This window comes from Mustela nivalis (genome assembly GCF_964662115.1).
Source record: "Mustela nivalis genome assembly, chromosome: 12".
Taxonomy (NCBI): domain Eukaryota; kingdom Metazoa; phylum Chordata; class Mammalia; order Carnivora; family Mustelidae; genus Mustela; species Mustela nivalis.
The window spans coordinates 82,563,884-82,590,853 of record NC_139031.1 but is presented as its reverse complement, the minus strand read 5'-3'; the positions used below and the strand labels follow the sequence as shown (position 1 = coordinate 82,590,853).

General features: G+C 40.3%; 1 protein-coding gene across 18 annotated transcripts in view; it reads right to left on the bottom strand.

Annotated features, from left to right (window-relative positions):
• Positions 1-26,970, bottom strand: part of GSAP (gamma-secretase activating protein) — an 81,574-nt gene that overhangs the window by 24,570 nt on the left and 30,034 nt on the right. For 10 of the 18 annotated variants that reach the window (XR_014300827.1, XR_014300829.1, XR_014300830.1 and 7 more), the window contains exons 12-19: positions 25,869-25,954; positions 17,933-18,010; positions 16,138-16,215; positions 12,072-12,164; positions 11,711-11,928; positions 9,771-9,840; positions 9,112-9,194; positions 5,868-5,921 (exon numbers count right to left, since the gene is read on the bottom strand). Coding sequence is in view for 7 of the 18 variants with exons in the window: in XM_082691851.1 (XP_082547977.1) it covers positions 5,868-5,921; positions 9,112-9,194; positions 9,771-9,840; positions 11,711-11,928; positions 12,072-12,164; positions 16,138-16,215; positions 17,933-18,010; positions 25,869-25,954 (760 nt within the window). In the remaining 11 variants the exon portion in view is untranslated. The remainder of the gene's footprint in view (positions 1-5,867; positions 5,922-9,111; positions 9,195-9,770; positions 9,841-11,710; positions 11,929-12,071; positions 12,165-16,137; positions 16,216-17,932; positions 18,011-25,868; positions 25,955-26,970) is intronic. The other 8 variants (XR_014300828.1, XR_014300835.1, XR_014300836.1 and 5 more) reach the window with 3 other exon arrangements.

Below are 26,970 nucleotides of genomic sequence, written 5' to 3'. Positions count from 1 at the left end.
TACCAGGACCCCGGGATCATGACCTGATCTGAAGTCAGGCACTTAAGTGACTGAGCCACCCCGGAGCCCCTCTCTTAGCCATTTTTAATGGGCTGCATTTTTAATGTAACCACTAAAAATGGTTCTAAACTGTCCATCTCATAACCAGCATATGCCCTAAGAAAGCCAACAGGAAGATATTTCTCTCCTTTCAACCTTAAGCATTAAACAGTACATCTCCAACCAAACCTGTGAAGAACAGCAGCACAGGCTAGTGGCCGGGTCTGTCCCTCAATTTCATCATTTGAGATATTAACTGAAGGAAGCCCCATCTCTGTAGATATGACAGGAATGACTAGACCAGCCTGGTACTCTGTTTCTAAGAAATAATACTTCTTTGTACCATTATAAAATTATGTTTGACAATATTAACTGAACTTGCCATAACTCACTGTCCCAGAAAATACATTGTAGAGGAAAAATTCTTGTTTTTCTACTACAACAATCTACTCCCAGAAGACTTCATTTCTGGCCACCAAATGTGGTAGTCCCCCCAACACCACACCATCAACCAATTCTCCACGACCAGCTGGGTCTGCTACAATTTGACTCAATTTGGACACTACCTACTTGGAGACAACATTGGATCCCATAAGTTGCCTCTAAATTGGAGGTTCCCAAGACCTCCTCCTTGGGTTTGACAGTTCACTGGACTAGCTCACAGAACTCAAGAAAAAAGAGTTCACGTATTATACATTGGCTTATTGTAAAAGGATACAATGGAGGAAACTGCCAGATGGAAGAGATGGATAGAACCAGGCATGTGGGAAAGGGCTCAGAGTTTCCATTGGCTCCTGAGGGACACCGCCCTCCCACACCTTAGCATCTCAGAAGCTCTCCAGACTCCTTCAGTAAGAGTTCTTTATGGAGGCTCCATGACTTAGGCAGGATTGATTAAATCACTGACCACCAGTGACTGAACTCAAATCCCAGCCAGTCTCCCTTACCTCTGGGCTGAGGTGGGGTGGGGGGGTCGGTGCTGGAAGTTCCAACCTTCTAATCACCGGTTTGGTTCTTTAGGCAATCAGCCCCCAGTCTTAGGTGCTTTCCAAAAATCACCTTATTAACATAACTCAAGTGTAGCGAGAAGGGGCTTGCTATGAATAACAAAAGACATTCTTTTCACCTTTGTGCTATTTCAGGAACTGGGAACAAACACTGAATATAACAAAAGATGTCCTGGTAGCTCTTATCACTTAGGAAATTACAAGGATTTTAGGAACTCCGTGCCAGGAGTCATGGATGAAGACCAAATGTACATTTCTAGTTATATCATAGTATCACATATATACCAACTACACTTTGTAAAATCAGTATTTCCCACATCACCAGTGGACATTTCTGGTACTACATTGTTATCAAAGCAACAATCCTTATTTTTACAAAATTGTAAGGTATTGCATTGTCATTTTGTGGATACTTTGGATCCGTAACAAAACTTGTATTTAAATGCCAGTAGCTGTCTGTATGTCTGTATTGGGAGGGTCAAGGAAAAAAAGTCTTTTTTATTTCACAAAGCAATTAATAACACTCATGCTCTGCCCAATTAAAACTGTATTCTTAAAACACTTTGTAAGTGAAGAAGCATAATTAAATGAACAAGTCTCTGGAGAAGAGCCCGGGTGCCAATGATTGTATTCCCAAGTGCTCAGCGGCACTGAGACCCCCTGATAGACACTTGACTTAACACAGTGACTTCTGATGGGAATTAAGTGGGAAGGGCTCTTAAGTCTCCCTGGCCTTCCCAGTGTCTGGGTTAGACAGTAATCTAAACCAATGACTAAAAGGTTTCCTTACTTTATAAAACGAAACTAAAGATGTCTGTCTTAAAAAAACACATGAACATACTCCCATTTCTCCATTTGGGGCATGCTCATTCACCTTTTATTGTTATATTCCAGTAAGTGATTGTTTCTATGTATTTCCTAATCTTCATGGGCTTCCTGTGGTCAGGTTTGGTGTGTGTGTGTGTGTGTGTGTGTGTGTTTAATTTATTTATTTAACAGACAGAGATCACAAGTAGGCAGAGAGGCAGGCAGAGAGAGAGGAAGGGAAGCAGGCTCCCTGCTGAACAGAGAGCCCGATGCGGGGCTCCATCCCAGGACCCTGAGATCATGACCTGAGCTGAAGGCAGAGGCTTCAACCCACTGAGCCACCTAGGTGCCCCAAATAGTTTCTCTTTTCACTAGAAAATCAAGGGCAATTTTAACACTTTCAAGAAAATTGCCACTTCCCTAGAGAAATCCATGTTTTATGAAGGGCTAAAATCATTCCTGGGAAGGACACTCTTGATAACATTGCTTTGAAGGCAAGGACCTTGTTTCAGTATACCTCTTGTTTCGCTGTTTAAAATTCTTCTGGAAACCATTTTATGAAGTAAGGAAGCCACTAGCCTTTCAGGTGATTAAGTGCTAATTCAACTGGCCTGTGCCAAGTTACATTGCAATATTCCTATACTAAACATTTGTAAAGTACTCCACAGGAGAACTCTTTGCAGAGAGAGCAGGAAGAAGGTGCTTTTCCACCTTCACTTTGCCTTTCCCTCTCCCGACTTCTTATCAGGGCGGTCATCTACCAAGGAGGGAAGCGAATGTGGTGAGAGTAAATAAGGCTCCCTGGGGCCTCATGGAAAGTCTGGCAGCAAGCATGCATTCATTCAAAAGGTAACTCGTGATTCAGGTCAGAGGTACTCAGAGCCAACTCCTGTAGCTGAGTAAGCAGGGAGAGAGCAGTCTTGTAACTGCGGGAGGGGAGGGAGGAGCGGAGGGTGGGGTGCCCACCCTCCCCCGCAAGCAGGCCCATCACAATATAATGAAGCTGGGACTTGGGGGTAGAAGAAGTAGGTCAAAGGCAGCGACTTCCAGCAAGGAGTATTGTGCAAAGAGGAATGGGGAAACAAATGGAAAGATCAGAGCCAGGAGTCCTGTGTCCCCCATGCTGAGGGACTGGGGTAGGGGTTGGGGAGCTGGACAAACCAAATCTAGTACCATCTCTTCCAGAGTTCAAGGCCCATCCCAGCAGCGTATCTTTGCCTTCCCTGACAGATTGCTACTGCGTCTGCATGGACAAGGTCATCAAGAGATCTACCTTCAAATGTGTGCTGTGTAACACTTCCTCCGGGCATGCAGACACACGGGGGAGCAGTACAGGAGCTCCCAAGAATGTCTGGGAATGGTTGATGGGAAACATCGGTCTGCTGGGCCAGATGTCAAAGGTCATTAGGGGAAAGGAAAAAAAAAGTGATATGCACAGTGAATATTAGGGGAGAAAAAAACTTGAATAATAAAAAAAGCATCATTTTACACACAAATATACAGACACACAAATAGGAAAAAAGAAAAAAAGGTGCAAAAATAAGCCACTTTGTTCCTAAGCGAAGTCAAATCATATTCTTAGAATAAGTCACTGGGTAAAAAATTAAGGAAATCTTCACATCAGTCTTTTATATTTACTTAATTTTTAAAATGACAATACGTGGGACACCTGGGTGGCTGAGTGGGTTAGGCTTCTGCCTTCGGCTCAAGTCATGATCTCAGAGTCCTGAGATAGAGCCCTGCATTGGGCTCTCTGCTCAGTAGGGAGCCTGCTTCCCCCTCTCTGCCAACTGCTCTGCCTACTTGTGATCTCTCTCTCTCTATTCAACAAATAAATAAAGTCTTAAAAAAATAAATAAAATAAAATTATACAATGGTGATAAGGTTGTAGTAAAACTGATAAACCCATAAATTCCTTGTGAGTTAATCGCAACTTTTTTTGTTTGTTTGTTTTGTTTTTTTTTTTGAGTATCCAATTTGACAATAAGAATCAAAAGCTTTCAAAACTGTCACAGTCTTTCGCCCAGCAATACTCCTGGACATTTAACCTTGGAGGATAAACCAAAAGAAAAACCATCTAGATAAAAATATTCACTGCAACATTATTTTTAATTGCATTTTTTTTTTTAATGGGGGCTGGAAACAAACCAAATGTCTCAAAACAGAAAAATGATTCATTAGGACACAACAACCCAGCAGAATCCTCTGGAGCCTTTAGAGGTCATAATTACAAAGCTCACACAGCAGCATGAAATCTGATGTAACTGGCAATCTTTGTTAAATATCTCTGGATGGGGGCGCCTGGGTGGTTCAGTCATTAAACATCTGCCTTCAGCTCAGGTCATGATCCCAGGGTCCTGGGATGGAGCCCCGAGTCCAGCTCCCTGCTCAGTGGCAGGAAGCCTGCTTCTTCCTCTCCCACTCCCCCTGCTTGTGTTCCCTCTCTCCCTGTGTCTCTCTGTCAAATGAATAAATAAAATCTAAAAAAAAAAAAATCTCTCTGGATGGCCGTCACTACTATGCATTCCTATGACAAGGGCTAGAGGAAATGGGGATAAAACTAAACAGTTGATTCCTTAGGAACTGTGGAGAATTAGGGGTGACACTACTTTCTCCTTAAAATTCTCTTCACTGGGCTCCAGGTGGCTCAGTTTGGTTAAGCTTCTGCCTTTGGCTCAGGGCATAATCCCAGGGTCCTGGGATTGAGCCCCACATTGGGCTCCCCCTGCTCTGCGAGGAGCCTCCTTCTCTCTCCCTCTGCCTGCCACTTCCCCTGCTTGTGCTCTCTCTCACTCTCTGCCAAATAAATAAAACCTTTAAAAAATAAATAAATAAAACTCTCTTCACCGGTTTCACACATTATCGGTTTGGTAGGACTCATGATAAAAGTAGAAACAATGCCAGGAAAGGAGGGAGGCTCTTAATAAGAACATTTTCAGCTATTAATCAAACCTTTCTTTCCCCTTCCTCGTTCTCCCTTTGGGGGGCTTCACAGTGGTCCCGGCTGTGGCCCAGAACCATCACCTTTCCGTCTCCCTGAAGGACCCTTCTTAGGACTGAAACCCAGAACCATCAAACCTGCCCCAGTCGGCCCTCTCCCAGTCCCTGTGCATCACCGGGACCTCAGACCTCATGGCTTTCTGCTTTCCCCAGGCTGCCCAGGCCTGGCCTGCCCTCCGTGGATCCAAAAGAATTAAATGTAAATAAGAGAGCGGCAGCACAGTGAGCGGCCTGCTGCCAAACGCTGAGATTTCCCACTACACACCAAGCTATAATTAACAGGAGGCGATGCCAGAAACAACAAAGGAGCTTCAAGGAAACAGCTAAAATACTCTCCAGTTTTTAACTACATACACATTCTTTTCTACTCACCCACCCCACCCCGTTCTCCCTATTGTGCTCAGAAGCCCTTCTAAAACCACCAGATTACACAAAGACACTAATAGCTACCCCTTAGCGGCAGGAAGGAGGTGTGCAGAAGCTTCACAGAGACCGCATTCGGAGCCAGCGGAGGTCACTTTTGAGAAACAGAAAAGCTGTTCTTAGAACCAGAAGGAAATTAGATAATCTCAGCCCAGGTTACTTAACGAGTTTAAGGCTATGCGTGTGTGTGTGTATGTGTGTGTGTGTGTGTGTGTTTGTGCGTGCATGTGCTGAGGGTTCTCTAAGCACGTGTAAGAACTCCAGAGTGGACTGGTTGGAGGCACCGTGGAAAAGACGAGTCCTGTGTGGTTAACGTTGATCCCCATAACTCTCTGTCTTCAGAAAACTTCCCTCTCCAAAGAGTATTCCTAAGAAGTGCCGTAATAATATCCTCACAGACGACTCAACCCCTTAGGAAGGATTTTCTCAAGAACGAATCCTACCCCTTGCCCCCATCCTCCTGCTGACGGTCTACAAGTCCTTGAGGAACCATCCTAGTCCTTGACACAGAGAGCTGGAGCTCCGGTTGAGTGTGGAGGCCAGCAAGGAACCAGGCACGGTGTGCTTTTGTCTCTCCCTGGAAGGACTTACCTTCATGAAAGGCAATGGGATCTCTTCCGTCACAAGGGTTATTCCAGGAATTTCCTACGGTGGGGAGAAACACACACACAGGACTGCTAAATGTATCAACCACCACAAGCTTGAGCCTTCAGGAAGTGTTTTCTGCACAGACAGAAGCCGGGGGCAGCTCCCAGTTTGCTAACCTCTACTTTAAATAAACCTTATAGTTTATAAATAGCAGTGAACCAGCCCATCTCTTGCCTTGAGAAGGGAACTATTCTTTCAAGTCATGATTACAATAGAGGGCCAATCTCTGAAGGAAAGGAGAAGACTATTGGGAATACAGAGCAACCAGTATATTATTTACACATGTCCATTTAAGAACAAACGAGGCAAATTGCACATGCATTATCAAGCGTAATAAGAAGGGGGACATGTTCCTTCTCTGTTTATTGCTCCTTCCTCCCACTTCTTCTATTTTGCTTAAATGTATTATATTATAGTTGGCCCCTGCCTCCCTAGAAGGAACCAAGATTAGTGGGGTTCTTTTTTGACTTCAATGGAAAATTTTCCTTCACCTCATTCTCTACCATAATTCCAGAAATAAAAGATCCCCATAAAGAGTTGATGCAGCGGTGGGACGCCTGGGTGGCTCAGTTGGTTAAGCAGCTGCCTTCAGCTCAGGTCATGATCCCAGCATCCTGGGATCGAGTCTCACATCGGGCTCCTTGCTCAGCAGGGAGCCTGCTTCTCCCTCTGCCTCTGCCTGCCGCTCTGTCTGCCTGTGCTCTCTCTCTCTCTGACAAATAAATAAATAAAATCTTAAAAAAAAAAAAAAGAGTTGATGCAGCGGTATCACCATGGCAAATATGAAAGGTGTAAAATCTGTATCAGGAAATCCAAATTATAACACTGTGAGCATTAAAACAAAAATTTCAATAGAAATATAAACTTCCAAAATGGCCCCTCATTCGTTCATTGTGGAAGTGTGTTTCTATATTAACTGTGTAGATAAGCCTCTCAACCAGTGAATTCATCCTTTATTTTCTAAAAAAAAAAAAAGGTAGACGATATATGACGAAATAACTTTGAAAGTGTTCTGTAGAAATAAAATCTCGTGTTTGTTTAGAACTCAAATGTACTAGATTTTTACTGACACACAATATTCCTGTGGAAAGGGGCACCACAGAAATGCAGAAATAAATGTCCAGAATATTCAAGCAACCGAGTTGTCCCGTGTGACCACCTAAAGCCTGTGTTAAGAATGTATTTTGTGTTTCACTCACCACTACTTGGTAAGTGAAGATACGTCAAAAAAGCATTAAAATTTCACTATAGCTTTAGGTTATAAACAACATCTTAAAATAAGAATAACAAGGCTAATTGTTTGCAAAGCATAATTCAGGTTATTTATATGTAAGAGCACCATATGTTCTAGTATCTTAAAAAATTCAATTCAGTTATTTACAGAAATTATCTGTCTCCATACAGAAGTATGATATTACTTTTTTTATCCTAGCAAGGATTTATTAAAGGATAGAAATAAGAGGATTCATAGATTAGGAAAAGAAAAGGCAAATGGTGGACATCATTGCTAAAGAGAAGCAAGGACTCAGAATTTCAGGATTAGAAGAGACCTTTAAAGGTAACCAAAACCCTGAAGTTTAGAGCAACATGGTAAACCCTAAAAGCAGCTCAGTAGATGGTGCTTAGGACTGTGGGTTTTTTCGATTATTCTCTCACAGGACTTCCTGACCTCACTCTGTAGGTCTACAATAGCTCCTCGGCCCCATGGTCATGAGAAATGCAAAAGTAAGAAGCTGCCTCCCAAAAGAGCCCCTCGGATGCTATCATCCAGCTAACACATGCTCCATCTTTAAACACAACCCTGGGAACTACAGGGGTTCCCGGTCCCCTCCTCCCAGACACGGAAATGGAGGATGACAGGGCTGGGTGGTGAGGGAAGAAAACAGAGAGGTGCATTTCCTGACTCCCCGTGGTTTAACCTGCAGACTTCCTGCCCCATCACCACAGACGCTGTGTGTATGTTCACAAGAGCTCTCAAAGCAGACAGTGAGGGCTTGGAGAACGGACAGACGAGCTGTCTTTCCCTTGTTACTCGACAGCAAGGCAAGAGCATTTAACAACCCTTAACAGTCAAAGACAGAAGGGCCTTTAGGATAACTACTGCTGTGTATACCAAACATTTAGAAATTAATCACACATACCTGACTCTATTTATTTTTATTTTTTTTTAAAGATTTTATTTATTTATTTGTCAGAGAGAGAGAGAGAGAGCAAGAGCGAGCACAGGCAGAGTGGCAGGCAGAGTTAGAGGGAGAAGCAGGCTCCCTGCGGAGCAAAGAGCCCGATGTGGGACTCGATCCCAGGACGCTGGGATCATGACCCGAGCCGAAGGCAGCTGCTTAACCAACTGAGCCACCCAGGCATCCCTCCTGACTCTATTTAGATAGTCTAAATACAAAACGGGCAAGTGTCACGATTCATCCCAGTACTTCTTTTCCTATGTCTGTGTTACCTAAATTCCATTTATTTTTCTAAATGCCTTTTTGATACGAACCTCTGCCTTGGAACTAAGCATGTTGTTCTAACACCTAAATATGAAAGAAGAAATCTTTTCCAGGGAAAGCCTGAAACCTTTTTCAGGGTTTTTGCTTTTTGATCCAACAAATCTCAGTTTACTGCACCATGTTCTAGAGAAAACAAACAAAATTTTTGCTCAGCACTTCCTAATTGAAAAACTGGGAAGAAGGGTCAAGGGGAAGAAAAGGTCAAAGGGAGTGAATTTGCTTAAGATCACTAAATTTTGCTGATCTTGAGTCTTTACAGTTATTACAAATTTTCCTTATGAGTCTGGGAAAAGGGTTAAATCTCCTTAGGAAACAGAACAGCTTACGATAATAGCAATGGCCCAATCATTCGCGTTTATAAAAACCTGAGAAATATTTTAGTCTACTCTAGTTGCTAAAAAAAAATGTAAAACACCATTTGAAGATGATAGAGCATTCATTCTGCTTAGTAATAGGAAGAGTAACACATATCCTGTACCTTCTCCTTTAATTCTCCTGCTTTATGTCACTACCTTTGGCTAACAGCAAGGATTCATGCCAGGAGACTCCAACTCAAATCCTTATCAGTCAAAAATAGACAAATGAAATCACAGCCATGTACTGTGACAGGGAGGTCCTACAACTGACCCACAACTGGGTCAGTTTTAATTTTAATCACACAAAGAATACAAATTGTTACTTACTATATCCCAAGCGAACACTGAGGAATATGGCAAAAGTTTATCCATGTTACTTGTCTCTGGATATATGCTCCAATACGAAGAAGCTGAGTAGATTTTTGAAAGAAGTACAAAAAAAGAAAAGAAAGAAAGACATGGTTCAATAAGAAGAATAAGGCAGTAAACACTGTTAATTCACCAAAGCAAGCAAATCCCCAAAAAGTTTTTACTGCCTTATCCTTATCTTCAAAAGGCTAACCATTAGGGTCTACCTTTATAAAACGTTCAGGTTCTGTTCTTTACTATGAGAATAATTAAAAAAAAAATTATTTGGCACTTCTATCCACCCCCAAATGACATTATACTACTTTACACAGAAATGGCCGACACAAAACTGAACTAAGAAAGTTTTGACATCTTACTGGGAGGAAAAAATCACTAGTAAGTTTAGAGAATCAAGATCCTATCGTATCTTATCAGTCTCTGAACTGTCGTAGCTTCTCACAAGACCACGAGAGAATGAAATTTAATCAGCTGCTGACTGAAACAGAGTAAAAAAAAAAAAAAAAAAAAAAGTGCTTCTAACCAACATTTTGACAGATTGAGACATTATCAATTTGTTGCTTTCCCTCCAGCAAAAGGGTCAAGGATTTAACTTAATATGCACCATCAGCAAGACCTACCAATTATAAATTCCTGAATGAGGTCAAATGAATGGCAGGCAGAGACGTTCTCAGAAATCCACTGAATAAGCTTTAAAAAATAAGAAGACAATTCTGTTGTTATGCATATCTGCACCCTGCCTCCACCACTAAAGAATTACAAAATGTATGTGACTCTTTTTAAAACACTGTATCTATTTTGGAGCTGTCAAAGAATACACTCACTTCCCTTCAAGGCATGTAATGCAAGACTGTGGCTTAAGGAGTCTTATAAATCAGGTCTATTTTACATATATTTTAAAAATAAATATCCCTGGCTGAAATCCAAATAAGCCTTCTTTGACCCCACGTCTGCTTTTGCTAGAGTGGGTCATGTTACAGCAAAGTACCAGTGTGAAGAGCTGCGGGATAAAAGAGAAAACTAAACCCAATCACACCTCAGAGCTCGAAGGCAGCAGACCTGGGTTTGAATCCAGCTCAGGCCTCCGTGTGAACATCAGCACACTACTTAACCTTGGTGAGCATCACTACGGTGCTCCCAAGCACAGGTTGTAAGGACACCTGTCTCAGTGTCCACAACCATCCTCACCTGCTGGAGGACTGAAACTCCTTGTTCCCAGCCTTCGAACTGAAGTATACCATGAGGCTTGCCTAGCCACAGAGCACTCTCACATGTCTGCTCCTACCAATAAGTAAGTGGTTGTTTGTTTTTTAAGCTTTGTGTATTTGTGAGAGAGAGAGTGTGTGTGTATGTGTGTGTGTGTGTGTGTGTGTGTGTGAGAGAGAGAGAGAGAGAGAGAGAGCACGCCCACAAGCAGGGAGAGCAGCAGCAGAAGGAGACGCAGTCTCCCTGCTGAGCAAGGAGCCCCATGTGGGACTTGATCCCAGAACCCTGGGATTGTGACCTGAGCCATAGGCAGATGCTTAACCAACTGAGCCACCCAGGCATCCCAAGAAACCGTTGTTTTCATTTCTAAACCTATTCATGCTGGTTATACTTTCCTTCACAATTAGGTAATTTTATAAAATATTACCATAGATGAATGAAATATGGACTCAAAAAGAGTGTTGTTTGGTCAATAAAAGTTGAACACTTTGGAAAGACTCAAAGGTATACCTAAAACACTCACTTAATAAAAAACCTAAGTGTGAGACAACTGTAAAGGATTAGAAAAAATTGCCCAATAGATACAGATTGTTTTTGAGAAGATATTTAAAATATGGTTCTCCTTGGGTTAAAGAAAAGAAGACAGTAAGGTTAAGGAACAAAAGGAAGAAGAAAAGTCAGAGAAAGCACATTAGTAGTGGTTTTATGTAAGAAAAATGATTTTGAACTCCAACCAGCTAATATACAAAGAAAGGGTCTTAAACTACATTGAAAGATAGGCGAATAAATGCACTTTTTGTTTGTTGTTTTAGGTTAAAATAAGATAAAGTATCTTTTCTTCAATTACCCAACCACCCATTGGTCCTAATCAAGTCTAACAGAGAGCTATCTCCAACTTAACAGGACAACTGTAAAATTAAATGACAAAATGTGTAAAAGTGCTTCATAAATTCAATTGTGAAATATAAATAATCTTTATTAAAATGTAATAAACATATGACACCAGATTTTATTTCTTTTAATGCTATACACCAAATAGAGACCAGGAGAAAAAGTAGGTATTTGAGAAGCTATTTCCTATTTATGGAGCACTTTCTTGGAATGTTACTGATACAGCTAACATGTAGGCACAGTATTGAAAAGAGAGAAGTCAACAGACATGCTCACAGTCTGAGGTCTGGTCGGGGTCCATAAAAAGAAGCACGAGAAGAGAATATGTTCAAGTCAGAACGGAGACCATAAATGTCAACTAATTATTACCAAATGAAAATGGCATCTGTTCATTTCAACCACAAACATAGATGGCTGGCATTGTCTATTTGCCAATATTTTTAACTTGAAGCTACATAACCACCTTGGCTTCCAGGAACTGGGGGTCTCGGCCACAGGAGAGGACACAGTGCAACACGGCCATCTTCTCACAGTCTAGCTGAGTGTTCCATAGGAACTGTAATAAATAGGACTGGTTCAGGACTGCCCTATAGAGCTTTCCAGAACACAAATCCAGTACCAGGGACCCTGAGAGTGACTGTAAAGGGCTATGAGGTAGCATGTCAACCACTTCATTGTTTCCTGGCCAGAAAAAAAAAAGAAAAGAAAAGAAAAGAAAAAAAAAAGACATCAGCAAATAAAAGAAACCCTTCTCACCCAAACATAAACATTGTCAAGAGAAACCCAAACGGACCACATCCATGAGGGGAAAACCACAGCCATACCTGTCAGAAATAAACTGTGGCAGATCAGGTCCGGATGTTGAATGTTAAGTAAATGAAAGAAATGACCAGGTAAGTAAACAGCCATGTAATAGTCTGTAGAAGAGAAAGATAAAAAATTATCTGCATGTGACAAGAGTTGCACGAAGATAAAGCCCAGAACTTGACAGTATCCCTATTGGTCTTTGAACCTCTTAAAACACAAAAGTTTTGATCAGTGTGAACTGTTTGATGTCAGCACATTTCATCTTCCCGCCAGATCTCGCTTGTTCCTATCTGTGGCTAGTTGTCTTCATACAGTTGGCAACGGTTATCTTAACTGCTATCTGTGATTTTGAGTCTAAGTGAATTGTGGCTTTATTTGAACCTAAATGACCTCTAAAAAAAATACCAAGCAATATAAATTATTCCTTTATCTGATGGTCTGGGAATAGCTTATGATGGGAATCTCCCTCCTCATTTCTGCCGGCTGGGAGACCCTCTAAAATTTTGTTTCCTAGGTTTGCCAACTCATCGTCATCATCACTATCGTCATCGTCATTTTGTTTAGAGAACCCTTAAATTGATGTTCATCAAAACAATCTCTGCAGGCATTCTAACACTTGGTGAAGTACTGATACATTTCCTTGCACAGCGAGCTGCCGAGAAGTCACACCTTCACAGTCCCTGCGTTCGATAATTTTGTACGAAGAACACTGGTACACAGATTGAGACAAGGTGTAAAAATAGGTTTCTGGAGAATGGGAAGGTGGAAGTAGCCCTTGCCAATAATTTTTCACACGAGAGCAGTGAATGTCCTACAGATGACATATTTAGATTGTAAGCGAGGCAGCTAGATTCTTTTTTCCTAAGAAGCAAAGAAATACATGTTAATTATTTGCATAGAAGGCATTCAGGGGAAAGGAAAGAAAAGAAAGAGGATGTAAAACTCGAAGCTGTTGACTTAAGTAAGTGTCCTCTCGGTCACTGGGGATCAAGTGATGTTAATGAGAGTAGCACAAATGGTTGCAATAATATTCTTGTTATGGCAACATTAAGTAGAAACACACAAATAATGATATAGTAGAGTACGGTAGGAAAGGGTTAGGCATCAAATGACCTAAATTAATTCCTAGCCTAGCATTTAACCAGTTAACTGGGGGAAACTACATCCCTGTGAGAGGAGGCATTTGGAAGGCAATGAGGGTTGTTTGGAGTTGTCACAATCACTGGAGTGGAAGGGGGAGTCCTCCTGCCATTTGGTGAAGGTCCTTAAATCCGTCAATGTGCAGGACACTCTCACACAAGAAGTACTGTCTCAACGAAAATGCCAACAGGGCCCACAGTAGGTCAAAGGATGACCCCCTAAGATGTTCACGTGCTAATCCCAGAGCCTGTGTCACCTGAAGAGATGGAAGGACCTTGCAGATGAGATCAAGCATCCTGGAGATGCAGAGGGTATCCTGGAGTATCCAAGTGGACCCAAGGTAACCATAAATATGTTTACAGGAGAGAGGCAGAGGGAGACTGCACTACAGAGGACAAGATCACTCGAGGATGACAGAGAGATGGGAGTGATGGGGTAGCAAGCCAAGAAATGCCAGCCTCGAGATGCCAGCCTCAAGATGCCAGCCTCGAGATGCTGGGGTTGTCCGAGGATTAATTTCTCCCCAGAATCTCCAGAAGGAACCATTTCTACCCACACCTTGACTTTAGCCCCTCAAAACTCATTTCCGAATTCTGACCTCCAGAACCAAAAGACAGCATTCATGTTGTTTTAAGCCCTAAATTTGTGATCATTTGTTAGGGCAGCAATAAGAAAACAACATAGTGTCCCTGATAAGAGACACTAAAAGGAGACTGGGCACAGACCTCAGCCTTTCTGAGCTCAGTTTCATTATCTGGAAAATGAGGATAACATCACCTAGCAGAATTGTTGTAAGGATCAAGATAATGGAAATAACATACTCATTTTTAAAATATAAATACATATTTTAAAATATAAATAAAAATAGCTTTTTATTTATAAATGTATCCTTCTTATATAGAGGTGTCTGGGTTCATGGAAAACTTTATTCTTTAATATCTTATCAACATTAAAACTCTATTCTTTAATATTTTAATTAAAATATTCAAAATAAGTCCCTTTAATAGGGTGACAATTCAGAACTGTTATATGTAATTAATAGGAAAAAAAGGCATCACTCAAAAGCAATACTGTTGTCATAAAAATTACCTCTGGAGTAGTTCTAAGCTTGGGTATAATTCTGTGCCAAAAAGACTAAATGTGTATAAGAGGGAAAGACAACTTATGTAAGAGCCTATTTTTACAAAACTCTAGGATTTCTGCCGGCTCCACAGTCTGAAGACCATAGATTAAATCATGCCTGCCCTTTTCTAGAGTCGTTCTCAGGGGGGGGGGGAAAGAAGGCTACCTTTGACCTGACAAAATGCTAAGTTTTTTTTTAGTGGAAAGTTTCCTACATCACTCTTGAAATGGGATGTTGATGCAGCATTCTCTGATAAGAATCAAGTCTCAGACCCAGGAAATCTTATATTTATCTCTCTTACCACAGGAAGCAGTAGACTCGGGCCTCTCTAAGGCAATTTCCCACAGGTTCAAAGCTCATGTTAACATTTACTACGTACTGGCCCACTCCACATGCACTATCTCACCTCATCTACAGTATTGTTCAAAAGAAAAATCTTTTTTTTAATCAACTTTGTCATTTTTGTTCTCATTTCGCCCAGCTCCCTCACATTATACCTTCCTAAGCTTTTTGTCATGATAGCAGGAAGACTGGGAAACAGGAATAGGAGAACATATTAAAGAATCATGTGCTATAAACCTGAAGCTTTTCTTTTTTGAATATTGTGCCGCGTCCCATAGGTAGGCAAGTAATAGTTCTGTTAGTTAGTCTTCTGCTAACCTGTTTGTGCCCCTCATCCCAAATGACATGGAAAAGCAGCTTTTGGTAGGTTGGTACACTAAACCCTTTCTTGATTTTCTTCATGATAGACTCCATTAATATGTTCAAACCTAACACTTAAGTTCCCTTACCATATTTACTCAATGAAAATCAACATACTTAAGCTGATTTGTTAGTCCTCTATAGGACTTGGAAGCTCTTAGCAATTAACAACAGGGAATGGACAATTTCTCAAAGATCTTTGTCCTCTCTAGAATCAAGGGACAATATGATGTATTTTTTCTCATAGGCTTTTAGGGAACATCTCATTCACTGTCATTATTTGTTTTTTGTTTTTTGGTTTTTTTTTCTAATTTTTTTTTAAATATATATATATTTTTAAAGATTTTATTTATTTATTTGACAGAGAGAAATCACAAGCAGATGGAGAGGCAGGCAGAGAGGGAGATAGAGGGAAGCAGGCTTCCTGCTGAGCAGAGAGCCCAATGTGGGACTCGATCCCAGGACCCTGAGATCATGACCCGAGCCGAAGGCAGCGGCTTAATCCACTGAGCACTGAGCCACTCAGGCGCCCTGTTTTTTTTTTTTTTTTTAAGATTTATTTATTTATTTGAGAGAGTGAGTGAGCATGAGCCGGGGGGTGGGAGAGGTCAGGGAGAGGGACACAGGGCTCCATCCCAGGACCCTGAGATCATGACCTGAGCCAAAGGTAGACGCCTAACTGACTAGGTGGCCATCATCATTTTTATACTAACAAATGGCTTTTTTTGGATTACTACTAAAACACATAGGAAAACTCACAGCCTAGATTCTTTAAAGAGGGAGATGCATCCCCTCCCCAAAGGCTTATGTGAATGGGGGACACAAATATGTCCATTAGGATTGGCCTAGAAAAAGATACAGATCAGGAAAAAATATGAGAATATTAACTAACTTAATCCAGTTGACCCTTGAACAACAGAGAAGTGAGGGGTGCCAAGGTTTCCAGAGAAACCCTTCCCCTCCTAGGCCTCTGAAAGGTCAGTGGCTATCATCCCAATCCAAATCCTAAAGGGGCGGGAGAAAATGGAGTGCACAGATAAGAAAATGAGATATAAAAGGTTGTATCACATGTACTAGAAAGGAGGGTCAGAGCAGAGACGCCTCTCTCTCTCACTCACCAAGGTTGAGAAAAGTAAGGCCCTTAGTCACATGTGAGTCTACACTCCCTAGAGCAGCAGTGAAGGTCTTGCTGTGCCCTGTGGAGAGAAAACAGGAAGCCAAGGAAAGAATGGTAAGAAACAAAGAACCAGAATTCCACCCAAGGCTTTTACTCTATGTAATACTCCACATTTAGGAGCTGTGAAAAAGCAAGGGTCTAACTTCTAAATTTCATGGTTCTCCACCACTCCCCCAAAACCACACAGAAGGTAGATCACAGTGCAATCAGGATCCAGTAGTCGTTCTGGGCTTATCGTATAATATTAGACCTTATAAGGTGGGTTGTGCTGGGACAGAAGGATCTGAAGGAATCTATCACAGGATTCAAAAGGTGGAGGAGACCAGGTGGCTCACTGTCCCCCACAGTTTACTGCACATTCTTGCCATCATCAAGACCCCTGAGACTTCTCTCAGTCACTTAGTAGACTATCAACTAAACTCAGGGTATTGGGCTTCATGTTCCACTGTTCTAACTCTTCGTCAGAATCAGTAACCCTTAATAAAACTTTCAGAGAAGTTTTATTTATGATTTTAAGCATTATATTAATTATTAGAAAAATGTATGAAAACTTCCCACAAAAGAAAAAATCCAACTTATGCTATTAAAGCCTGTCTACTGAAGTTGCTTTTAGTTTCTTCATTATTGAGGTATTAAACTTTTCTTACCCACATTTCTAACTTCTGAAAGTAATGTTAGGCATTCCTGTAGAATAAACTCTGGTGTGGTCTGGCATAGTTTTGTTTGTTTGTTTGTTTTATAATTAAAAATTTTTTAAATATAATTTCACCCACTGTATGTACTATATAAATTCTAATTTTAAGGGACTAAACAAGCAAAATAAATGTGCCTTACCATTGTTCAGACTAAAACTTTTAAAGGGTACACTGGCCAACTAGAGAACTAGAACTAGAACTAGAAAAGCTTGGGCATTTACTCCTCCCCTGAGACTGACTGCTGACAAACTAGTTTGCTGGGCCGCAGAACTGTGAATCAAAATAAAGGTATCTTAGGTCTAAGACCTGTTGAGATCTGAGATGATGGATGCTTTTAACTAGAGCTCTCCGTAACCTTATAGGTTAAATAAATTGATGTTTTCCAACTAGAAATAAAAAAGCAAATAAACATACTTTGGACAAATATGTCCATAAGGATTGGTCTACCTATAAGCCTAGAAAAATACATAGGTCAGGAAAAAAATACAAGAACATTAGCTAAGTCAATACAACTGACCCTTGAACGACATGGAGGTTAGGGGTGCCAACCCCTGAGCAGTCAAAAATCCATGTATAAGTTTTGGGGGAGTCGAAAGTTAACTACTAATAGCCTACTGCTAACCAGAAGCCTTTCTGATAACATAAAGTCCATTAACAGATATTTCATATGTTATATGTATTGTATACTGTATTCTCACAGTAAAAAAAAAAAAAAGAAAGAAAGAAAAAAAAAAAAGAGAGAAAATGTTATTAAGAAAAATCATAAGGAAGAGAAAGTACATTCACAGTACTATACTGTATTTTTTTCAAAAAAAAAAAAGCCCGAATGTAAGTGGATCCACGCAACTCAAATCCATGTGGTTCAAGGATGAACTGTATTCATCATTAGTGAATTTCTTCAGGAAACATGTATTATATAGGTATAGAATGTACTGATAAAATTTATTACAAGGGAGTAAGACTTTAAAATTTATCTAACTTGCTACTATTTGGAAAAAGTGATTACATAAAAATAAAAAATTAAGAATAAATAACATGTACCTTTATGAAAGTAAAACACTGTATATGTGATTTTTCCCCAAGAGTCAAACTTCGGACTGTAACATACACACAAAGTCCCTAGAAGGAAGAAGGTATTATTTAGTGGGGCTGAAAAGAATCAGAGACAAAAAGTTTTCTAAGCCACTTAACCTTTCTTCTCTTCCTTTAGATGTTCTGACTCAATCTACCTCAGATTTTTCCCAAATTCTAGAAACGGTTTATTAACAAGCTGCTGAGAAATTTCAGTTCAACAATTACTCAGCACACACTGTGCATGTAATGTAATTTAAAAATTTTGTAATAAGTAATGTAATGTACTGTGGTGAGCTACTGAAGGAAAGGAAAGGATAGGAAAATGAATGGAGATCTACTCCTGTATATGAAATCATGGGAGTCTAGAGAAGGTTACAAAGGAGATTGTTCTCATATACTTCTATTGCCCCGCTCTCCTATTTAGCTTGCCTTCCGGCTATTACTAATGTAGATCCCAGCTTACCAAAATGCATCTCCTCTTTATAGACACTTCCCAGTCTTTTTTTTTTTTTTTCCATCTGAAATTGGAAGGCAAACTGAGGCAGTAGGAGCAAGTGTGTGTTGGCCCATACCCACCCATATTTGGGGCACTGAGAGCCTTGGCCCAAGCGCAAAGGAGAGAACTCCTGGCACAGCTATCTTTCCAGATGAGCTCTGACCACCTTCTCTTAGCCCAGGGCTCCAGAATACTCTCAGCCTTCACACGCTCTAGAACATGGGTGGGATATATCCATCATCTCTAGCAGCTGTTACCAGACACATAGACTAGATGTGCTCATCAAAGACCTACCATGCAGGGCATTATGCTGAAACTGATACTTCCAGTGCTAACATTTATGTTATTACCTGAAGTGGGAGATTTCCAGGGTGGAAAGGAAATTGACCAGAGTCTAGAAAGCTGGGTTCTAGTCCCAGTGCTAAAATTAAGTAGCTGTGTAAATTCAATCATTACTCTACTTCAGTGAATAGCAACATTTCCTCTGTTATACTTCACAAGGTCCTTTATCAAAGAATCATGGTGGTGAAAGGGAAAAAAAAAAGCCAATTTTCTCTAAGAAGGCTATTTAGGGACATTAATGAATGTTCTGTTACAATGTTTATCATTTGTGACCATTTTTAATAACATTTAAAACCGCATCATATTGTTAGAAGTACATTTTATTCCAACATCTTAGTTGCAAAATAACCAAAAAAGAAAAATTTTATCAGGTACAAATAGTAACAATTCTGTTAGATGTAAAATTACTGTTATGGTTACTGAGTACACAATAATAACTTCTCTAAAATTACAGCAGACTCACTAAGAATCAAAGTAACACTATACTAAAACATAAACAAAAATAGTAATTATAAGTTTAAAAAGTTCCATGTACCACTTTGACTACTTTCATAAACATACTACCAGCGAAAAACTACTGCTTTATCCTGTTCTTTTATGTTTTATGATTACAAGGAGAAAGAATATTTAGCAAACATAGTTAAAACTTTAGCTGCTCTGGTAATAACAAAATAAAAAATTTTAAAGGCACCGTATTTTCCCTTCCATATTAGCACAGTTTTTAAAATGGTAATCAATTCTGTCAAGGGAAGATTAAGAAGAACATTCTCGAATAACAGAGGAGGGAACTGATACAACCTCTCTGAAATAAAGTTTTGCAGAGACTTAAATATATTCATACCTGTCGACCCAAATTCTTCTTGTAGGAATCTATCCTGAGGCATGAACATGAAATGTCAACAATATAAAGAAGATTATATCCCCTATTCTAGCAAATTCCTCCACGCTCCAACCTTTAGAGACTAGAGGGCATCAGTCTTCTTGTTTTGAAGAAAGTTAAAGTGCGGTGTAGAATAAATGTATCCAATTACACACACCAAGAGCCATCTTTAGGTCTCATAAGCAAATATTTCCAAATGAGGTTGTGGTTTAATTCCCTTTCCCAAGCCCAAAGTAGGGAAAAAATTAAAGACACAGCAAGGTGACATGGGATGTGCACAGATTCTACAAAGCTTCTCCCATCCACAGTGTTTTCCTTGATAATGGGAATGTGTTATATCTGTGCTGTCCAAATTGGTAGCCACCAGCCACAGGTGACTACTGAGCACTTAGAATGTAGCTACTGTGACTGAGAAACTTCTGTTTAACTTTAATTAATGTGAAAGGCCATCTGTAGCTAGTGGTTACCATACTGGACAACCCAGCAATGGAGCACTGGTTCTCAACCTTGAGAGTACATTAAATTCACCTGAAACTCACAGATTTTCAAGCTTCCCATTAGATCAACTGAACCAGAATCTGTGAAGGTAAGACCCAGGCCAGGCATCAGTTTTTTGTTTTATTTTTTTAAGGGGGAGAGGGCACTCTGGGAGGAGCAGAAGGAGAGAGAAGTCCAACCAGGCTCCATGCCCTGCGCAGAGCCTGAAACTGGATTCTATCTCACGACCCTGACATCATGACCTGAGCTGAAATCAGGAGTCAGATGCTCAACTGACCAAGCCACACAGGCACCCCAGGCATCAATATTTTAAAATGTGTCTAAGCCAGCGTACCTGGCTTGTTCAGTTGGTGGAGTGTGTGACTCCTGATTTCAGGGTCATGGGTTCAAGCCCCATGTTGGGTGTAGATATTACTTAAATAAGTAAATAAGCTTAAAAAATAAATAAAATGTATCTGGGGCAACATAATTAAATTCTTTAAATCTCAGTTTCCTCAGCTGTAAATAAAGAAAATAGAACCTACTTCATATAGTTCCAACATAAGAACTAAATGAGATAGTATGTATAAAGCTGTGGGAAGAAGTTATATCTGGCTATAAAGGTTAACTGTGATTATTCTTCTTCCATAATGATTTAGCAGCTATTTACAAGTTGAGGGAAGTCACAGTTTGAAAAAACAAAACATGCTCTTAATGGTGTATCCAAAAAGAGATGTTTAATAAATATTCATCAATGATGAAGAAAAAATCTTAAAGTTGGCTAGGCTTTGGGAAACTATTTGGACAATGAAAGCTATTACAGACAAAGTTTTCCAAGGGAAATTATCTCATTGTAAAAGGCTCTATAAAATGCTAAAACACAGGACTAATTCTGGGAACTTGTGGAGGGTAACTCTTGCGATTATATGAACAGGAAAGAGAATGTACACTTTTCACCCCTGACCAGCTCCCAGTAGATGGTGCCCAAGAAAGAATGACAGCCACTGGCTTAATTGTAGCTGCACAGTTGACTATTAAATGAGACAGGAATAAGAATATTTTCTTTCCTTGGGCACCTGGGTGGCTCAGACAGTTAAGCATCTGCCTTTGGCTCAGGTCATGATCCCAGGGTCCTGGGATCAAATCCTGCATCAGGCTCCCTGCTTAGTGGGGACTCTGCTTCTACTTCCACCCCTCTGCATGCTTGTGCTATCTCTCACTCTTTCTCAAATAAATAAATAAAATCTTAAAAAAAAAAAGAAGAAGAATATTTTCTTCCCTTCACTGCTTTAGGGAATCTCTGACTTACCCTCCTGCTAAGAATTATTTTTAAAAATCTACATGAGATCGGGGTGCCTGGGTGGCTCAGTGGGTTAAGCCTCTGCCTTAGGCTCAGGTCATGATCTCAGGGGTCCTGGAATCAAGCCCCGCATCGGGTTTTCTGCTCAGCAGGGAGCCTGCTTCCCCCTCTCTCTGCCTGCCTCTCTACATACTTGTGATCTCTCTTTCTGTCAAATAAAATCTTCAAAAAAAAAAAAAAAGAATCTGCATGAGCTCAATCTTTATACAGAAGCAGCCCTTTTGTCCACCATCGCCTATCATCAGAAACCCCTTATCCATTTAACCTCTCCATACTTGGAAGGTAGGGAATTTCGTGACTTAGGGCAGAAAAATTCAGGACAAAGATGCTTTCAAGAAGGTAACAAGTAACGCTGAAAGGGCAAAGTAGCTCCCAACGACCAACATGGGACAAATGAACATCAAACACCGTGACGGCATCATCACGGACACAACATTGCGTCTGTTTAAGACCCTGAGTCGGCCAGCACTCATTTCGTGAACGCTGTTCTCTGGTCTCTCCATGCCCGCGGGAAAGGAGGCTGTCTAGTGTTCAGGGAGCCGTGTGGGGATGAGACTCTTTGCTACCTTCTCCATTCCTACTTCACCAAAGTAGGTTTTTCTTTGTTTTACCACAAAGGTGAAAAAAAAAAATCATCTTACAAAGCCATTTGGAAAATACATGAGCTGGTGGCTTATCAATTAAAAACCCAAAGGTTGCTTCTCAGGCTAGCTGCATCCTAAATCGAGAAGCATCCCATTTGGAACAGGCTTATTTCTATTTGAGAGCTGACTGTGAAGAGCAAGGCTCCTGTTCGACTTTCCTAGCCATCGCTGAGAAAGGGGAGAACAGATTCTCCCACCGCTTCTGCTGATAAACCTAACATCTGATGTCACAGATCACCCGTTTATAAGTTATAGCTGCTACTGTTCGTGAGAAATTCCTATGGGAATAAAATGAAAAGGAATTACAGCTTCAAAGAAGGAAAGCCTAAAATGATTGTTTGTAGTCAGCAGATTTAAAGTGAGGTCCTAAAGAAGAACCAACCCTCGTCCCCCCACGTGAATTCTGGACCCCATTACCTCCCACCGGCTCAGCAAATGCACTGGACCCGTTCTTCCTGTCTGCCGTGTACTGTCGTCTTCTCTCTGGCCTCATGAGCCTTCAAACATACTGGAGTCTCTACCACCTTCAAAAATAATATTCCCTACATCTTTCTTCCCCTTCCAGCTGCTGCCTCTCTCATGTCTACACCCGTTGTGATTTTTTTTTTACCTCCCACATGACATTTGACCCAGGACCACCAAAATTCCACCTCAGGCACCCAAACAAAGTGCTCACGTTAACCTCTGTGCTCCCAGACCCAGGAACTCCGGCTTTCACTACCTACTAACGCTTAGCCACCTTCCCCTTGGTCAACCTCCCTCTGCCTTTGGCTGCTACAGCAAAGCGCTTGGTTTTCCCCTTCTCTCCAGACACTCTTCTTTTCTTCTTTGGATATTCAACCTCACCTTTACGTATTTGCTTCTCAAATCTTATTCCTTGGCTTCTTCCCTTTTGATCCTATATCCTCCCAAGGCTTCCAATGCCCACTACAGTCTTAAAAAACTGCCACATTTGTTCATGCCCCACCCTGACGACCTCTCTTCCGAGTCCCAGATCTCTAGGTTGACATGTCCAAAACAACCCTCACCGTCTCCCTTTCAAGGCCCCACCCAAAGCACTACACGTCAGAAAATGGCCCTCTTTTCACCCACTTGCTTATGCCAGAAACCTGAGAACCATTCCTTTCTAGCTGACAGCCAGTCTTCTCAGTTCTATCTCCAAACACATCTCATCCTAGATGTGCCCCTCATCCTAGTTCAACTGTCCTCCGCCCAAACGTAGGACTACAAACTCAGCCGAACTGCTCATTGCCTACTTTTCCTCTTGCCTCCTCCAATCCATTCTTCACACGGCAGCCAGTGACCTTTCAAAAATACATATCTAATCACATCACTGCCTGCTGAAAACACTTCCATGAAGCAGCCTCAAGGAATGCCGCGTGAGAAGTTGTTGGGGAATGGGGCACTCCCGCCGTGCCAAATACTTCACAGATCACTTATGCAAGGATCAAAATGGACCTTTTTAAGGGAGAGCGACTGTGGTTACCATGTAACTGAATGACCAAACTTGGCACCACAAATAGTAGGACATCCTGACATTATGTGCCTCCTGATCTGGTGTAAGTAAATTTCACAATATCCCCCACAAAGTATTCTTGTGAAAAAATTTTAACCTATGCGTAATGGTGCCTTTCGGTCTACCTATTTTCAGAGAATGTGGAGGATAGAGGAAGGAGTTAAATACTTCCACAAGGAAACAAAGAGACAAATCCAGAATGTAGGACATTTCACAAATGTAACAAAATATCAATGTTGTGAAAGAAAAACAAAGCGGGTAGAACATAGGGGTAGGGAAGTGATCTACATTAAAACAGATGACAAAGACATAATAACCAGAAATAATACATGAGTCTTGATGGCATCCTGACTTTAAAAGTTATACACATGCACACATTTATTCATTTGTATACATACATACATATATAACACATATGCATATAAATACACATATAGAAATCTATACATATATAGGACTTTTAAAAATAATTATGGAAATTTGAATATGAAATAATTATTATTAGTGTGATTAATTTTTCTCAGTGATAATGGAACAGAGGTTATGTAAAGGAGTATCCTTAACCTAAGGAGATACATGCCAAATTATTTAGTGGTAAAGTGTCAGGATGTCTGCAACTTACTTTTGAATGGTTTAGTCAAAAGGGAGAATATGGGACCCATGCATGGGGATAATAATCAAGTAAATATTGTAAATGACACAAATTAAGTAAAATGTACATGAATGTTCATTCTGTTCTTGAACTTTCCTGTAATGCTTGAACATTCTAAAAATTTTTTAAAAAGCCTTTAATGATCTTAGAACTCTGAGAATAAAATACAAAATCTTTCACAGTCTTCAAGGCCCTATATCACTTGGCTCAAGCCTACTCTTCAGCTCTCCCCCACGGGCCTCTCCTCTTGCTCACTCTACTCAGTTCCATGGTTCTTAGTTCACATACACCCTCCGAGTCTCAAATGAAATATCACTTCCTTCCCTAAACTCCCAAAACTGGCTTATGGAGGGACTTCATGCGTGAGAGAAACTGGAAAAAGTGGAATGGATTATGGAGTGAGGTGGAAAAGGGGACAATTTTCAGGACTAAGACAGAATGCGGCACCATGTCCTGGAGGGTAAGACCAACAGGAATAGACGAGCTGAACTAGAACGTATCTGAAGACGCTAGCATCCTCCATTAAACCTTGATCACACACTCTCATAACTTCCTAATTCCTACAATTTATCACAATTCTATTGAAATACTATGTCTGTACTTATATAATGCCTAAATTCCAAACAGTAACTTCTGTACCAATAAAAGTTAGGTCCGTTTTGCTCATCATTGTTATCGCCAATACCCAGCACACATTAAGTCTCCATAAACACTGGCCTTGTGAATACCACATAATTTAACTTTAAAGGAATACAGTTTTATCCCAAGTGCTACTTAACTCAGTGGTAACTGTCCACTCGAGCTCGAGTATTTAAAAAGGCTATTAGATTTCGTTATTAGAGTTGACTGTTTAGACAATTACAGTACACTAATAACTGTATGTCAAGCTTTGGTTGTTAGCTCAGTAAGTTATAGAATGATTCTTAGAGCAGCTAGGTACATAGCTTTAGAACCCAAATTTATCAGTAAGCCTGACACAGAAAACATCCCTACAATAGGATGCCATTTGCTAAAAGACGAAGCAGGTGAAAATGTGGATCAATTCCATATGAATCTATCCCCCTTTTAAAAACCAGAAATAAGGGCGCCTGGGTGGCTCAGTGGGTTAAGCCGCTGCCTTCGGCTCAGGTCATGATCCCAGGGTCCTGGGATCGAGTCCCACATCGGGCTCTCTGCTCAGCAGGGAGCCTGCTTCCTCCTCTCTCTCTCTGCCTGCCTCTCTGCCTGCTTGTGATCTCTCTCTCTGTCAAATAAATAAATAAAAATATTCAATAAATAAATAAATAAATAAAAACCAGAAATAATTACTAGAACAATAACCCTGCTGACTGTTGACTGTGGCTTCTTTAATACAAACAGCGAATGTATAAAACGGTAGTGGAGAAGATAATTTGGTATATAAATGTCCATCTGATCACATATGTAATATCGTATATTTTAAGTAAATTTTCAGGATCCTTATGGCTAAACAATGACTACATTTTTTACAGAACTCAGTATAACTGAATAAATTGATAAATACAATCTTGGGTCTACCTGTATGGTTGGTAAAAACGCACAGAGTCAGGTGTTTGGATAAGTTCTTTTGGTCTTGAAGATCATCACATCCAAAGTTTACAAGTCTAAGAACATAAAGGATAAGAAACTGAATGCATTTAAAAATTAGTTCCCTCTTTCACTTAAGGCAGTGAGCACTGCACCATATATTGTATGCTTGAAACTAATATCACATTGTGTGTCAACCACACTTTAATAAGAATTTTTTAAGTAAAAATAAATAAAAATTAAAGTTCCTTCATAAACGGTAGTAACCACTATAACATACCCACAGAAGTAAAGACTTGTACCTGAGAAATTTAAGTTGATGTCTTATTTTTTTGTATAAGTAAAACAGTAACTAAAACAGTATAAAAACGGTAACAAAAAATACGTAAATGGCATGGCCCTGGCAACAGAGAGGAAAAAAAGAAAAACAGAAGTTGAAAGTACTAGAACTTTTTTCTAAAAGAGAGAACCGCATATACGGTTTCAAAACAAGTGTAACCAAGTGTTCATATATGAAGAAATAAAGCTACTGAAATACAGAACAGTTTAGGGTTATCATGATTCTAATTCAAGAGGACTTTCATGTCTTCTGTGAACTAGTGGGCTTGTGTCTATTTTTTCAAAAATGTTCATGTTTTCACTCAATGTAAACTAGTCTGGGGGAAGAAAAGCTCACCTTTGTAAAGGTGTAAAAAAAAAAACAGAAAAATGGTAACACAACAGACAGAGCTGAGCCACACATCTATTGATTGCAACCTGCTCTCCGATGGCAACGAGGGAAGGGGTTTGATGTTTGTTCAAATCCTTTCATTGAATCACAGGAAGAGCACTTTGACGGATCAAAAGAAATGGAAACATCCTACAGGAATAAACGGCTACGAAAATCAATATGATTGACTTTACATGAAAAACTCTGTGTTTGTGCTTGATAAAGTTGTTTATATTGCCTATAGAGAACAGAAATATCAAAGGTCTCACACACAAACACACACACACAGAATATTGAATTGTCCTTATAACTGCATACCATACATTAGGTATAAAGATAGTCATTCTGCCCAGAGTGTCTATAAAAATTAGCAGTAATCAATGA